Source organism: Motacilla alba, chromosome 1 (assembly GCF_015832195.1).
Source record: "Motacilla alba alba isolate MOTALB_02 chromosome 1, Motacilla_alba_V1.0_pri, whole genome shotgun sequence".
Lineage (NCBI taxonomy): Eukaryota > Metazoa > Chordata > Aves > Passeriformes > Motacillidae > Motacilla > Motacilla alba.
In genome coordinates, this window is record NC_052016.1 from 18788119 (window position 1) to 18803061 (window position 14943).

The 14943-nt window shown below is 39.3% G+C and overlaps 1 protein-coding gene across 6 annotated transcripts in view; it reads right to left on the bottom strand.

The window, feature by feature from the left end:
- Positions 1–14943, bottom strand: part of LOC119698542 (SAM domain-containing protein SAMSN-1-like) — an 82544-nt gene that overhangs the window by 27985 nt on the left and 39616 nt on the right. Inside the window, exon 1 of one of the 6 annotated variants that reach the window (XM_038130546.1) lies at positions 6339–6531. The exons of 3 other annotated variants lie outside the window; for them this stretch is intronic. In XM_038130546.1, the coding sequence (XP_037986474.1) occupies positions 6339–6395 (57 nt within the window). In that variant the 5' untranslated portion in view covers positions 6396–6531. 2 more of the 6 variants (XM_038130556.1, XM_038130565.1) reach the window with 2 other exon arrangements.

A 14943-nucleotide genomic window follows, 5' to 3' on the forward strand; every position in this document is an offset into this window, starting at 1 on the left:
CATGAAACAAAGTTTTCCATTAGGATGGTTTAAAGGATATAAGATCTGCTAAATATTCAGAGCATATATAATCTGTAGCCTGGTGCCAAGCAGCAAATCACTGACACTGCCAGTTTGTGGAACAGAATATAACTGTTTCTAACAACTGGAGTAACTCTGCTGTCTTTGTTGCAGCCTTTCAGAAGAGAAAGCTTAAGGGATATGGTGATTACAGAGACCCAGAAGACTTTTTTTCCCCTTCTCAGGAGTGGGTATTCTCAGCAGGTTCTACCCACATAGCGAGGGGTTGATTCTTCTGACTGAAGTGTTTGTGGCCACCCAGAAAATGCCTTTACAGCTGCCAAGTGATGGCTTTATAACAGCTTTTGTCTGAATTTATGCTGTGACATAGATTACTAGATGAATATGGAAGTACAGGAAACTGTAGGCCACATCTTCTGCCAGTCCTACCCATACAGTTTTACTGCTTTTTTCCCAGCAATGACAGATATCCTGACCAATGTTTACTTTGGGGTATTTAGGTTTTCCTAGAAGCACAGTAAGTAAGTCAACTGCTCTTAAACAACTCTTAAAGAATTAGGAGGCAGCTAATGCTGATTTGTGTCACCTTGGTAGCTGTGATATGTTATTTATCAGAGAGCACAGTTATAAATACTGTGGCTGATAGTCTGGTTTCTAAAAATGCCTGGACAAGGTGTTTCAGACAGACCTTTTGAAATGTTCCTACTTGCTTAAGAAAACAAACAAAACCCTGGATTTGTTACTGTAAGCAAAATGAATATTAATGTGTAAATATTCCCTTCAGAAGGTTGCTCTCACTTGTTTTAAAATATTCTGCTCATAAGGACTTAAGCCTGGCTAGTGAAGGAAACCAAGACAGGGAAGAAAAAAGACATTAAATGAGTATTGTGCAAAGCTGACACAAATGTCAAAAGATGCTTTAATCAAGGGAACACACAAAATACATCAGTACTGGAAGAGAACAGGGATATAATTTTTCCATTGTTACAAAAGCTAACCAAGAGTCGTGAGACTATGTGAGCATCAAAATGGGGAGTCTGGTCATCCTAATCAGCCTCCTGCCAAGGGCCAGGTGAGAGATGACTGCTCTTTCCCCACAAACACTCTGGACCTTTACTTCCTGCTAAGAAAACAAAATTCCTCAAACTTCAATAGCCTTCTAGAAGAGTTATGTTAACATATATGTTAAGACACAATTTTCTGAAGCTACTCATGAAAATAAAAAATAATTAGCTGATGACCGAGAAGCATGATGATAATATAAATAAAGAAAAAAATAGCAGAAGTGAGAGAAGCAGTAATATGATTGTAGAACCGCCCACTGACACAAGGAAAATAACCCAAGGTTCACTCTAACCTTGTTTCAGTATTTTATGAAGCCTAGGGGAGACAGAAAACACCTTTTGAAGTGTCACCTGCAATCCCTCCTTTCCCCATCTACACGCGCATGGTTTTTACAAGTATCATTATTTTTCTCTGAACCCCCCACTAAAGACCCACAGGTATTTACACCACAAAGCAGGTTCTTAAAAATACTTCCCAGATGTTGTCATCTGTTCCTGCTTATTTACCAGAGTTCAAATGGATTTTGACAAACAGTCTTTGCTCAAGAGGCAATGCAGTAAAGCCCTTTAATGACAGAACTATGTGTCATCTTTGCCTATAAGCATAAATTTGCACAGCGGGCAGTGTGGTGAAAACAGCTTATCATCAACTCATCACCTCTCATCATTGTTAGAATGAAATGCAAATGGAAACGAACATCACTTCAGTCATGGTTGTGAAAATTAGCGTCTGTGACATTAGCAGTACCTCATTTATTATGCACTCAAAATTTCAGGGGGAAAGAAAAGAATATAAAACTTCATAACTTGACCAGTCTTTACCTTTGAAATAAAATTAAAACCTTCAGCTTTCCCCACTCAAGGATAAATCCTAGTTAATATTCATTAACACCAAGCAATCTCTTCATTGCAGATCTTGTCCTCCAGAAGTTCTAATCATGTCTGGAATTATTTTTGGTGTTTAGGTTTGCTGTACCTATTTTCTATTTTCTTTTCTTTAATAAGTATTCCCCATTGGAGAGGCACGAGCCACCGTCCGAGAAAAATGCGGCACCAAAAACTTGCTTATAGCATCTGTCTGCATTACAGGCTCCAAGCACCTAGGCAAGCAATAAACTTTACTCAGATAATCCTGCTGAAATCAATGGGATCACAGCTAATTTATTCATTTAAGTCAGAATCAGGATCAGGCCTTTTGTGAAGAAAACATAAATAGGTGAAATTCTGGCCTCAAGAATATGGCAAAAATGTGCATTGATTTCTGCAATGTTAGGGTTTCATTTTAAGCTTATAAAAAGTAAAATTACTGGTATGAAATTGTACTAGGGAACAAATTTGCATATTAAAATGTTTCCTCCCGTTGGATTTGCAATTCTTTTCTCATAACCCTGAAAACAAATAATGGTTTATCACCTAAGTAAGCAAATATTGATTTAATTAGAAGATTGGACATCTATTTGCCTAAACGAAATGCAGAGGCATTGACCCTGAATTGTCTTACACACCAGAAGTAAGCTGAGTTTAAAGCACCAAGTGCATTTGGAAGCAGAATAAGGAAACAAAAATGTCTCAAACCTTTAGCATAAACATAGATCAACTGTCATGTAGAATAATGACACAAGACTTTCTTCAGTCAAGCCAGAAAAAATGGCACAAAGTCGTCTTTGCTTCATGTTGAAGTAAAGCCAAGAATCATCAGGCAGTTCTCAAGTTTGCTGTGTCTGGAGGAATGGGGAAAAGAGAAAAAGAGAGAGAGAGAGAGAGAGAGAGAGAGAGAGAGAGAGAGAGGGAGAGAGAGAGAAAGGAGTAGGTTCTGTCCCAGCACATTACATGTGCTGGCAAGTGGGCAAGACAATGCAGGGATGTCTTGCAGATTTTTTGCACCTTGACAAATGTGTAAAACAGTGTGAAGTGGAATGCAGAATAGCTGTGAAGGGCTTTAATGGGGTTTTGTCTGTGGGGTGCTGCCTGAAGGGTGTACAAAAGAGAAGACTAGAACCTGTATCATTTGTTAGAGTGTTTTTTTCTTACCGTCATTCTAAATCTGCTTCATTCCACTCCCAGATGCACTGACATCTGTAACATCATAAGGCTCAGAGAGGCTGAAATCCAGGTGATTTCAGGGCTCTTTCCTTCATCATCCAAATCAACTGCTCTCCTCCTCCCAGCTCTCTGAGGAATGGTGGGACAGACTGCACAGACCCATAGCTGAAGCACATCCAGGATACGTGTCCTTTCCTGCTCTGCCAGGCTCCAGGAATGCAGGAGCCACAGTGAGCCACTCCAGCCATCGGCATGACCATGGACCTCAGGGCTTTGTGCAAGACCTACTTTGTCTAACCTCACCTGCCCGCAGATAATTCTGCAGCTCTGAGCAGCTACACTGTGTAAACCAAGCTGTGTCTCATCTGGCAGAAATGAAAGGAGGGCAGGTAAGGACTCCCTTAAAGGGAGGGATGGGAGATGCACACATTCTGTTGTGGTAGAAAGTCATTTAAGGTCCTGGATAGACCGATTGGTTAGTTTAGATAAGCTTGGAATAGAGAGCTTAGCCCTTCAATTGGTTGACTTTCTTCAACATAAAGCAGGGTATTTTTAACCCTGAAGATTTTTCCTTTATAATTCAGCTTCCTAAGCTGTTATAGAAAGTATAAATGTGCACTAGTATGAAAAGCTACAATGATAAACATTTGCAAAGGATCAGAATCCTTCCAGTATCTCTTTTGAATGCATTTCTGTCTCATTTCTCTCCCAGTTTTTTCTGCGATTACACCTGGTTTCAATGTCTTTTTGCCTAACAATGAATGTTTATTTATATAAATGCATTCAGTAGTTATACGCATATCCATGAATACACAAGAGCTGCCAGACATTGAAAGAAGTTATTAGCATGGCTGCTGCACCACTGAAATCTTGCTGAATGACAAAAAAAAACCCCTGCAAAACTATTCTTTTGTGGCACAGATTAACTTTTTCATAGTGTACACTGAGAGCATTAAAATAGATTTTTGTCTATGCAGCATCTAACACATCTGCAGAAGTCCCTTAAGCACCACAATGATAAATAAGGAACAGCATTGCACATAGTGAACAGTGAGATACTGAACCTGTATTACTTTGGCATTGGTCATTGAATTGCCCACCTCCATGAGGGGTTTTATACAGGGACAGCAAGTTGCCTTGAGAAAGGCTTTGATACAGCCCCTTGAGAAAGGCTTTAGCACCAGCCCGTTGAGAAAGGCTTTAGCACCAGCCTTGTGTGATATTCATTCATCTTTATCAAAAGGCATCAATTCATGCCGGTATTCTTCACATTAGAAAATAATAAAACCAAAAGGATAAAAAAGAAAATATTGGTGAAACACTCTGATAAACACACAGAAATTCGTACAGTTGTAATAAAGACAAGTAGCCACCATGGTTAAGATTCAATTACCTAAAAAGATCTTTTTGGTGTCCCCTTTGAGAGTCTAAGGCTGCAAACCTGATTTTCATTTAAAATGAAAAACAGGCCTTATGGCTTTCTCACAGGTCTATGTGGATATGTTAGAGACACTGGGATGTCTCTGTGGCCTAAAGGCAAGATGAAGTAGTCCAAGACTTGCCCAGTGGCAATGGTATCGTGTCGTGTGAGCATGAGGAGGTACCAAATGTGGCCAGCACAGAGCAGGGCCTGCCAGGACATGACCCACAGAGGTCACTTGTGAAATCCTGTAACTTCTCTAAGAGGTGAGGACTTGTGTCCCATCTTACCCAACTCAACATTAAGCAACTTGAGTATTTACGTTGCTTCCCTGGGACAAGTTTTGAAACATGCTACAACAAGCCAAGATTCCTGTTCTATGCAACGTGGGGCTGTCTGCTCCCCTGCCCTGATTGTGAGCGGCACATTTAGCAAAGGCATTCCACTTGTGGAAAGTTTACACAGTTCTGTACAAAAGCGGGCCTTTAAAAATAAAAGTCAGACTATTTGGAAGAGGAGAGTGGCCAAAACTGGCTTTTGAAAATATTTTACAGACAGAGAAACAAAGCCCATCCCCAGAATCTCTCATAGCCATTTCTTGTTTAATCAATAATGTAACTAGGTATTAATTTTAATTCTTCCCTGCCATTAAAACACAATATTATGAATGAGCAGAAAAAAATGCATACCAAGCCAACCAGTGCAATGCTTAAAAAAAATTAAAATGTGGAGGGAAATAGTATCAAAATCACTTCAAATCTATGGAAAAAGCTCTTAATTTTAACTATTAATGAGTCATGGTCTAAAATTGCAAGCATAGTCTACAAAAGCCAATTCTGTGTGAACCCAGAAGACCTCCTTGCTGAAACAGTGTCTGCAGTAATCTCTGAGGATGCAGAAGTCGCTAAGGGAGGTCTAGTCCCAAACAGTGAGAAGGTGGATCTGTAAACTGGGAAACACCAGTTGTTGAGAGCAGAGAAATAATAAAAGGCTTTTCTAATCTCTTTGGTAAATTTTCAGCACTGATAAACTGAGGCAGAAATGGAGGCTGAAGCAGTCAGGTTGAGCAGCAGCTGTTGCGCTGCAGCCTTAAAATATTCTACAGTACTTGTACAATACAGTGCATGGAGGTCATTTTGCACTCAATCCATGGCAGGGACTGAAAATAAATTTCAAGCATCGAACACATCCTTATGCATCTTGCAAAACTCTCACTTCCTTTCTTACAATTCCAGATTGTGGAAAGTGTCCAATGTGGGACGTAGTCAGTTTGCCTAGAGTATTTCTTTCAGGCTGATATTTTAATGATTCCCAGAGAAATTAAGATGACAAGCACTGATTGCCAAGTACCCTCTTCTCCTGTGGTTATGGTGATGCAAAAGCAAATTTATTAAAATTAGGAACAAATTTAATAGCTTTTCTAATTCTTTATTGATTCTCACACTCCTTTCTGGGACATCATTGGTTTATCAGAGATGAAATTGACAGAGGGGATTTTGAGTGCCCATCTGCTAAAAGACTGATGCAGAGCATAAAACTACAAGACAAAGTCCAGCACCAGAATTCTTTAGCACATCTACAGCAGCTATACAATGATGATTCCTTGAATTGGATCTTAACTATTATAAAGTGAGTATATGCAGACAGATTCCTGAGCTTATAGCACTGAGGTACTTGCAAGCAAATAAGAAAATCCTGAAGCAAGGATTTAAGAGGAAACCCTCGCATTAAAAATTGTTAAGAATTCCTGTTATTAATATTAATTGGCAACAAAAACGAGGCATTCTTACCTTTGGCTTTTGACTTTTCTCCTTCTCCGAGGCGTTAGATGGTTTTCTCTTCAGCATGTTTAACTCAGTTAATCCACTGGACGTGCAACTGCTATGAATTTGTGACCAAACTAAGTGCAAGGGAGGGCACTCCGGACGTGTGCATTGGTTATGCAGTTCCTTATTCTATCAGGATGTGACTTCACAGCTGCCTTGTGGCATGGGGCAGCAAACTGAATTCTTCCTTTGGGGAGGGGGTGAGGAAGGAAGGGAGGAAGTGACGGGGACAAGAAAGAGAGGTGCACCAAGGAGATGAGTTGAAAATTAGGGCAGGGGTCAAAGTAGAAATGCTTTATAAAACTTATCTGCTGCTGTGTCACCATCAGGCCTTAGAAGGATTTTGGACAACCTCAAGAAAATCATTCTCTTTTCCTCTCTCAATTTTTCTCTCCCTAGTCTTATGGCACTAAAGGCATCTTTATTTCCACCAGCACTGAGACTTGTTTGTGAAGAAGGCATGCTGATATTCAGAGGACCAAGAACTATTTTTGACATCAGATGTGAGCTACACTGTGGATGTAATTGGCCCCTAACTCCTCCATTCCTCTCTTGGCTCTCCAGCAATTCAATAAAAGAAATGAGATTAAAGGTTGCTGTTTGTTAGAGAAGGGAATTATCTAAAGCCATCTTTTACTTTTGCATGGTGGAATAATTTCTTTGCCATTCATCACAGAACTGGGACTCCCTGAAACAGCATTTTTCAGTGCTCCATTTTCCTTGATTTGCTGGAAAAGTCACTGGGAGAAAAGGCAACTCTTACAGAAGACTTTAAACAAAGAGGCTGAGGGAAATGGCAGAGGTCCTCTACAATCTCTTGAAAATCAGCCCAAAAGCTAAAAGAAAGTAAAGCTATTAAAAGAGCTGAAATTCCTGCTTCATTGTGCTTGAAATTTTTTATCTTAGAGAAAAACGTAAGTCTTGAGCATCCTTAGTGAAACTTCTTTGTTGTGAATCATAAACCACAAACCTTGAAACTATGAAATATTCCCAACATTTTGCTGAGCAACGGAGGCAAATTCTCAGTTTCAAACCCCAAATTTTCAGGCTCCTCACAGAACTTCAATTAAATCTTCATTTAATATTACTGCACATGTAAAAGAATTATCTTGGTAAGTTTCAAGAAAAACGTTTAGGAGTACCTGTCAAAAAAAAAACTTTGGCAATTTTTTTTTCAAAATTTTGTTATTTTTTCAAAATTATCTTTTTCTAGGCAGCCTTAACTCATAATTTTGGCATAAATAAAGCTCTTTTAAAAATACTCTTCTTTTTCTTCTACCATATGAATATTCCCAGGAGGGATAAGACATGCTCATCAGATGAATTCCCATTTTGGCTTGCTATTTGAACTTCTTTTTAAATGCTTAAAAGAAGCTTTGGAGGGTTTTTTGGGTTCTGATGGATGGGCAGCTGGATGGACTGAGACTGACTGATGAAGGAATAATTGTTATACACTAATGGTATTATGAGGGTTTTCCTTTCCAGGCCTTCTAAGATGGGGGTTGGTAAGAAGGGGAGGAGTAATTTGGGTTAAGATACCGAAATTTTGTCAAATACAGGCCCAAAACTCTCTGGGTTGGTGGGCTGCAGTGGACTAAGTTTTGAACATCAGCCTATGAAGCTTCACTTCACATTTTAATCAGAACAACACTAATTCAAACCACAGTTGAATGTGAGGGTTTTATTATTGAAAATAACATATCCATTAGAGTCCCTATTTATTGAGAGTATTAATAATTATTTTATTTATAATAATGGTGAACTCAGAGATATTTTTCCCTAAATTTGAAAAGACCACCTGAAACATCAGTTTAAGTTTCTAAGCAGAAGGAGGTTTTACCATGGATATTTAATCAGCCTCAGTAATTCAGTAGGGCAATAAGTTGTTACAAAAGCTGCATGTATGTTTAATAGTAATTAAACTTGATTATTATCTCCATAGATTTACATTGCAGTATATTGGTTTTCTTTTTAATCTGATCCAAACGTGAGGATTAAATCAGACTCTGCTGATCATTAGACTGTGATTTCCTGTCTCAGGCCACTGTTAAAATCTTCATGATTAATAAAATAGGAACTCAGCTGAAGAGTAATATATGAGCTTCCTTTCTGTAGAATATTTATTGTTAAACAGGAAGAAAGAGGCTATTTCAAGAGATATAGTACCCACCCATATCTATTTCCTTTCCTCATCCACATATCAGAAAAATTATAGCGGCTTGAAGGCTGACCTGATTATGTTCTTGCCCTTGGAAGGCTGACCCACCAGTTTTAAAAAGTAACAAAGTGAAGAAAATCAAACATATATAACATTAAGTTCATTTAAATTAGTTAACCATTAGGTTTCAAAAGGAGCCTTCTTGAATTAAAAATTAATAATAAGCTTTGTGCTTATATCCTCTGTATTTGAAGCGAATTTTTCAAAGGGGAATGAGTACCTGTGTAAAATTTAAAGAAAAATTCTTACACTTAGTATTCTGTTGGACATGACTGCATGTAACTTATTTCATTTCCTTGCTGGACTTTGAATCTGATCCAAATTCCAGTGAAATCAATAGGAGTTTTTCAGGTAATTTTTATGGGGCTTGGACTGACTCCTCTATCCTGAAACAACCAGGCAATGTCACTCTTTTATCAGGAAAGTCTTACAGGCAAAAAGGCTATCCACTTAAAAATAATTAAGATGACCCCATGAGAATGATTCTCACTGTCATTATATTTATAAAAGGCAACATCCCTAACAGCTTATTATTATCATTACTCACTTTTAATGAATGGACCGTGATGAATGGTCCTGGATGTTCAAGTGCTTTATGTGCCTCCCTCCCACATGGTATCTTATTCCCTCAGGGGCTCCATCCAGTTACCTTCCCTGAGAGGAGAGATCACGTCCAGACTAAACTGCAAGAGTAAACTTATCCTTTCAATATTTGATTATTCTGATAAAATCAGAAAGTAGGGCGTGAAGTAGGTTGAAGTAGGATTTAGCACTCTGGCCACCAGTCAAAAAGCAAATGAAATGAGACTTTCTCTGTGTTAGCGACTCGTTTTTCATTGTCCGTCAGACAAAACCTGCCCAAGTTTAACTGGAGGCTCAAAGATATCTTGGGGCTCTATATTGCTTTCCATAATACTAAAAAAGCCCAGAGTGTCTTAGTCTGTTTATTTTAATTAAAAGAAAACGTATTTTGAACAAGAAAGGAGCTCTGCCTTCAGCCTGTGATTTTATGGCCGTGCGTCTCCCTGTGCCATCTAACTTGCTTAGATATTGGAGAAATCTCAGAATAGCAAGTTAAGCTGAGTGAATAATTGTAGTGAATAATTTACTCAACAAATTTAATCTTTATTTCCTCAAGGAATGTTCGTGAGCAGAACATAATTTCCTCAAATGTATTAATTATGGGCCAGAATTTAACTAGATACTTCCCTCTCCTGGTCTGATCTGAGCCAGCCACAGCCACAGTCACTGCTAATCCTCAGCAGAGCTCTCTCCATAAACTACCACAGCAAAAACTCTTCAGAAACTAAAAGGAAAAAGTGTGAAAAGTCAAATCAAGCCCTCTCTCCACTGACAACCCATGAAAGAAGACAGAGGTTGAGGCCTGAGCTGTAACTATTTAAACAAGATTCTCCCTTTAATTTTAATGCCAAAGATCGAGGTTGTGATTTTCCACTGGATTGCTGGGGAATGGAACTGGATGCTTAAAGTCCCATCTTTAAGGCTCCCACTTGCTCTGAAAACTCCTCATACAGAACTTAGTATTGAAAATTGGTCCAAAATATTTACACACAACAAGGTGCATGATTTCCTATTGAATAGGCTCCCATGTGCTTTTCTCATCAGGAATAGAAAATGGAGAAGCTACAGAACCTCAGAGTCTTAGAGAGACAGGACATGATTAAAGAATATTTTAAAGTTACAATTTTGATTTGTGACTGTGTTGACCCCATATCAAGAAGACTTCTATCCCATACAAAGTATAATACTTATGAAACCTGGCTATGCAGCCAAGGGAATAACTAACACCTAAATTCAAAAACGTAATTTTTGCTTCAAAAACTTAATTTTTGTTGAATAATTTACATTGGGTGGATTTTTAATGACATCCATAAAATGGAAAGGCATAAGACACCATGAAGAGTGGGAGTCAAAGCTTGTTTGAGCAACCACCAGGGTGCACAACAGCAGGAATACCCTCATCATGCCAGGTCCCAGGAGATGGATTTTAGCCTCCCAGATTATTGGGCTTCCTTCTCTTCCTGAAAAAAAAGTTACTGTGATTCTTCCTTCTTTTATGCTAACCCTTAGCCTTTAAGGTCAATGGAGTCATGAAGAATTATGGCAGGGACAGGCTATAGAACACCACTACCAGAGTTTAAAGAGGTGTTTGGTCCAGAAGAGTGGCTGATGCTCTGTGAGTAAGAAAAAGTGTCTCATTGCCAGGCCCTCAGACTGTGTCCTTGGCATGTTCCCAACACCACTGGACTAAAGGGAAATTGAAGTACCAGGAACTTATCTCAAGCTTTGATCCCAGCACATTCCCTTGCATTAGCAGTAGATGAACAGATCAGTCATACCTACACTATGTCAGGTTAGCCCTAACACTAATAAAAATCTATACTACTGTGACATAAGGATTCTCAAGGAGATTGGCTTTCACCTATTGAACAAATCCCTCTCTTATTAGCTCAAAGACTAAGAGCCAAAGTTGTGTCTAAATCTTCTAGGTGTTCCTATTGAGAAAGCTCAAAGTCAGCAAGGTTGGTGTCTTGTAAAGCAGAAGCCAGAGACTTACCCAGCATCTCTGTAAAATCTGCTGCAGAAATGTGCGTCACTGGTGGTTTTCCTGTGCAATTCCTGTACTCTGCAAGCAGAGTGCACTTTCCAGTTTGTGATGAACAGCAGAAAGCAACTGGCAGGATGCTGCTGCTGTGAGTTCAGACGTGCAGGGGAGCAGCCACGCTGTTTCTCAGAGCGAATGTTAAAATCAATGTTAAAATCCACTGCAGTGTTTGTACCTAGAACATCTCAATGGATTCCATTGGTGAGCGCTGTGATTACTAATCAGCTACAAGGGCATTTTATCCCATGAAATTTGCAGGTTTGTATGACTTGTTTTATAGTTATCCAGCTGAAGCTCAGCCTCCCAGAAATGCATTTACACATATATAGTGATGGTTGCCTTGTAGATCTATTAAAAAAGCTCAGATATGTGATTTTCAATAAAGGAAACTGATATCAAAATAAATTTAGGCTCTCTGTTTTAATCTCATACACAGAACATGACATGCTTCATTTGGTATCTAGAAGACCAGCTTAACACAGGAGCACTGACAGTGCAGGAGGGGATTTTCCAAGGTATGTACATGACGTCTGCCAGCCTATCTCTGATTAGAATCAAGATCAATAGAAGTAAATTCTGATTAACTCTAATGCCAGCCTGCTGTCAGAGCACTCTGCAGTCAAAACCATCTTTTCCCAGTAAACATCTCCTGCTGAATTTCTTCACTGGTGTCAGAGTGTCACATTGCTGTGTCATCACAGTGTTAGGACTGCTATGCAAAGGCTAACAGGAAAAGGAATAACACAGCACACTGCACACCCATTCGCTTAAAGGGCTTGGATTTCATACTGATTCTAGAGGAAAGTGTTGTTCTCCCTTTCTCCTTTAACATGGTTTAAAGTGGGTGAAAATCCTAATTTGGAAGTGACAGAGAGGGACAAGACAGTTTAATTTGTAATTGGTTTTTAAAATCTATTTCTACCTATTTAAATGATGTGATACCTGACTGATAGCCAGCAGAGACACAAATAGTCTCCAACATTGAAAAAAGGTGATCATTTGCAACCTTCACCATCCCTTCCCTCCTCCCTACGCTCTGTACCAGAGCAGTGGGCTTCTGCAGCAAAACTTAATTCAGGTGCTAACATTAATGGCAATACCTTCAAAATCTGGCAGGATGTGGGTCCAAATAGCTCCATCAGCAGACCTCCCAAGTCACATACACTGGGAATGAGACTTGAGAGGCTGATTTTCTCTTCCTTCCAGGTCTGAACCTCAGTGTAGGGTGGCTTGGCTCATGCTCTGTGCTGGTCTGGCAGGTGTAGGAGGTTACCTGGATCCCTCAGCTGCTTGCTCCAGGGCAGGAGTGAGGGAGGGTGGGAAAGATATAGTCGTGCTGAGCTCCCTGAAAAATGAGAGGAGATGCTTTTCTTGCTGGATTTTGGCACTGAGGAGTGGCAAGGTGATTGCTGCACCCTGTGCTGGTCATGGCCAGTGCTCCTCTTGCCCCACTCAGGATTTCATGGGATGCTTCAGGCTGTGTCTGCATGGTCACAACTGACTAAGCTGCCCCAGATCAGCTGAGCCTTACTAGCAGGGTGGGGGGCTTGCTCTTAGCCCATGAACAAGATGAAGTGAAGCACAGTCACATAAATTTATTTCATTGAGGGTTTTAGATAACATGCTTTGTCTCAGCCTGTAGGCTAAAGGCACTCACAGGGACAGTCATAGTGCTCAGTAAGTTTAAGGTAATTACTTATGTGTCAGTAACTTGTCTTTGGGGAGACAAGGGAATGGAAATGGAAAGCTGTCTCCAAAGCTGTGCTTCGTAGAAAGAGAGTAATGCTTTGCCTCTTCACAAACTTCCCCCTTTTCTTCCATATTCCTTCCACCAATCTTTACCTTTTTCCATTCTATTATCCAAGTCCTTCCCCTCTCACTTCCCACAGTGTATGAGCTTTTGACTCATACCTTGCATACCTCTTCTCTAGAGAACATTGTTTTACCATCTATTCTCATTTATGTGATATTTTTTTGTTCTATCACATGTATTATTTTGTATGGTTTCTGTTTCCTTTGCCTTCCTGCTGCCACAGAAAGGAGAAGCTGATGAAAAGGCAGCAAAACCTTTCCTGCGAACAGCTTCATGGTCTGCTAAATGTTCTACTGAGCTACAGATAGCAAACTGGAGAGGATCCTCACTCTATGAGGAAACTCAAAAAGCTAGATTTAGGCCTTCTAGTTTAAAAGTTTTTTGTTTTTGTTTTTGTTTTTTTATTATATGTAGAAACTGGTAGAGAGAAACATTGATATTATGCTCCTCTGGTTTGTGAGAAGAAAGTTCACAAGCACCTTTGAAATATCTTTGGGTTCCAACACCCCTAGAGGTGGAAAGAGTAATACCTAAACCCATAAAAAATCAGCACCCTTATGTACAATATACACCCAAAGTCATTAGAGGAAGAAAACAAACTTTTGAAGCCAAGGAAGGGCAGAATTATTGCTATCTGTGATACCTGATTCTCACTCCTACACATGTGTTTCATGGTGCAGTTTTAATAAGACAGCTTCAACATTTACCCCATTTTCTCTACTGAATGTCTGTCTAATTTAGTGTGAACTATGAATCTGAATGACAGTGTCAGGCCCTGCAAATAAACTGTTTGAACTGCTGCCCTTCTGGGGCACAGGCTGGTGTGTGCATCCTTGCTCGTGTAACAACCAACTGACGTGTACAAGAACACACCATCCTCATTTTGCAAATGAAGCCCGAGGCAGACAAGTGAAGAGATTTGTCTAATTTCACACAAGAGGTCTGTAGTAGTGCAGGGAGTTGAATCTGCATTATCTACAGCGTTAATCACTGGATCATGATTCATGGGTTTAAATAACCTATGCTGCTATAAGGAATTGGAGTAAGGATTTATTTTGGCCTTCTAGTTCAGGGGAGCACTAAGAAATTGTGTTAAAAGTTATTTACTTTGCAATTGATCATTGACTGCATGTAATTCTCAGGGTGTGACCCTGTGGTTAGGTGTGCAGAAAATTTGAGCAAATATAGCTGCAAGCAAAGTTTGGGGAGTTTGATTTCAGTCTTTCAGACTGGAAAATCTGAATGCTATCCTGCCATAATTCTTAGGGGAATTATGTTGAAGAGTAAATGTGAAGAAGGAAATCTAGGTATTAAAACACTTACACAATCTAGAACTAAATATAGAAACCCTCAAGATAGCTGCAAAAAGTTTCTGTTTCATGATCTTAAACTATCTGAACTCCTGATTTTCCTACTTCCCACACACTGTTTGTCATCATTTCTTGTGCTATGCTATCAAAGGTAAGTTGTAAGTAGAAGTGAACAAGAAGTTTCACGTCATTTAACCTAATTAATTTGGTTCTTCTGTAAAAGTTATTCAGCCAGATTTTTTCAAATGGATTGGAGTGTAAGCACTTCCAGCAAGAATTATGTTATGTTCAAGTTTCCAATTTGCTTTCCTTATGTATTAGGGAAGGTGAACTTCTTCAATCAATTAAATGTCTACAGAAAAAACGGTCCAGAAATTTCATTACAATATGTGAATTCCTTTCAAAATAAAAGTGAATACTCAGATGCAAATCACTGTCCATTTTTTCTGAAAAGCCCTGGTCTTTGTCCTCCAATGATCTGTCCATATATCTGAGAATATTTAAATACCAGAATTACAGGTGTGTCTACTCTATGTTCATTGTTTCATTTCCAGTCTTATTTTTCAGGCCCCGTTCTTGTTCATTTCACCCACAAGTACTTT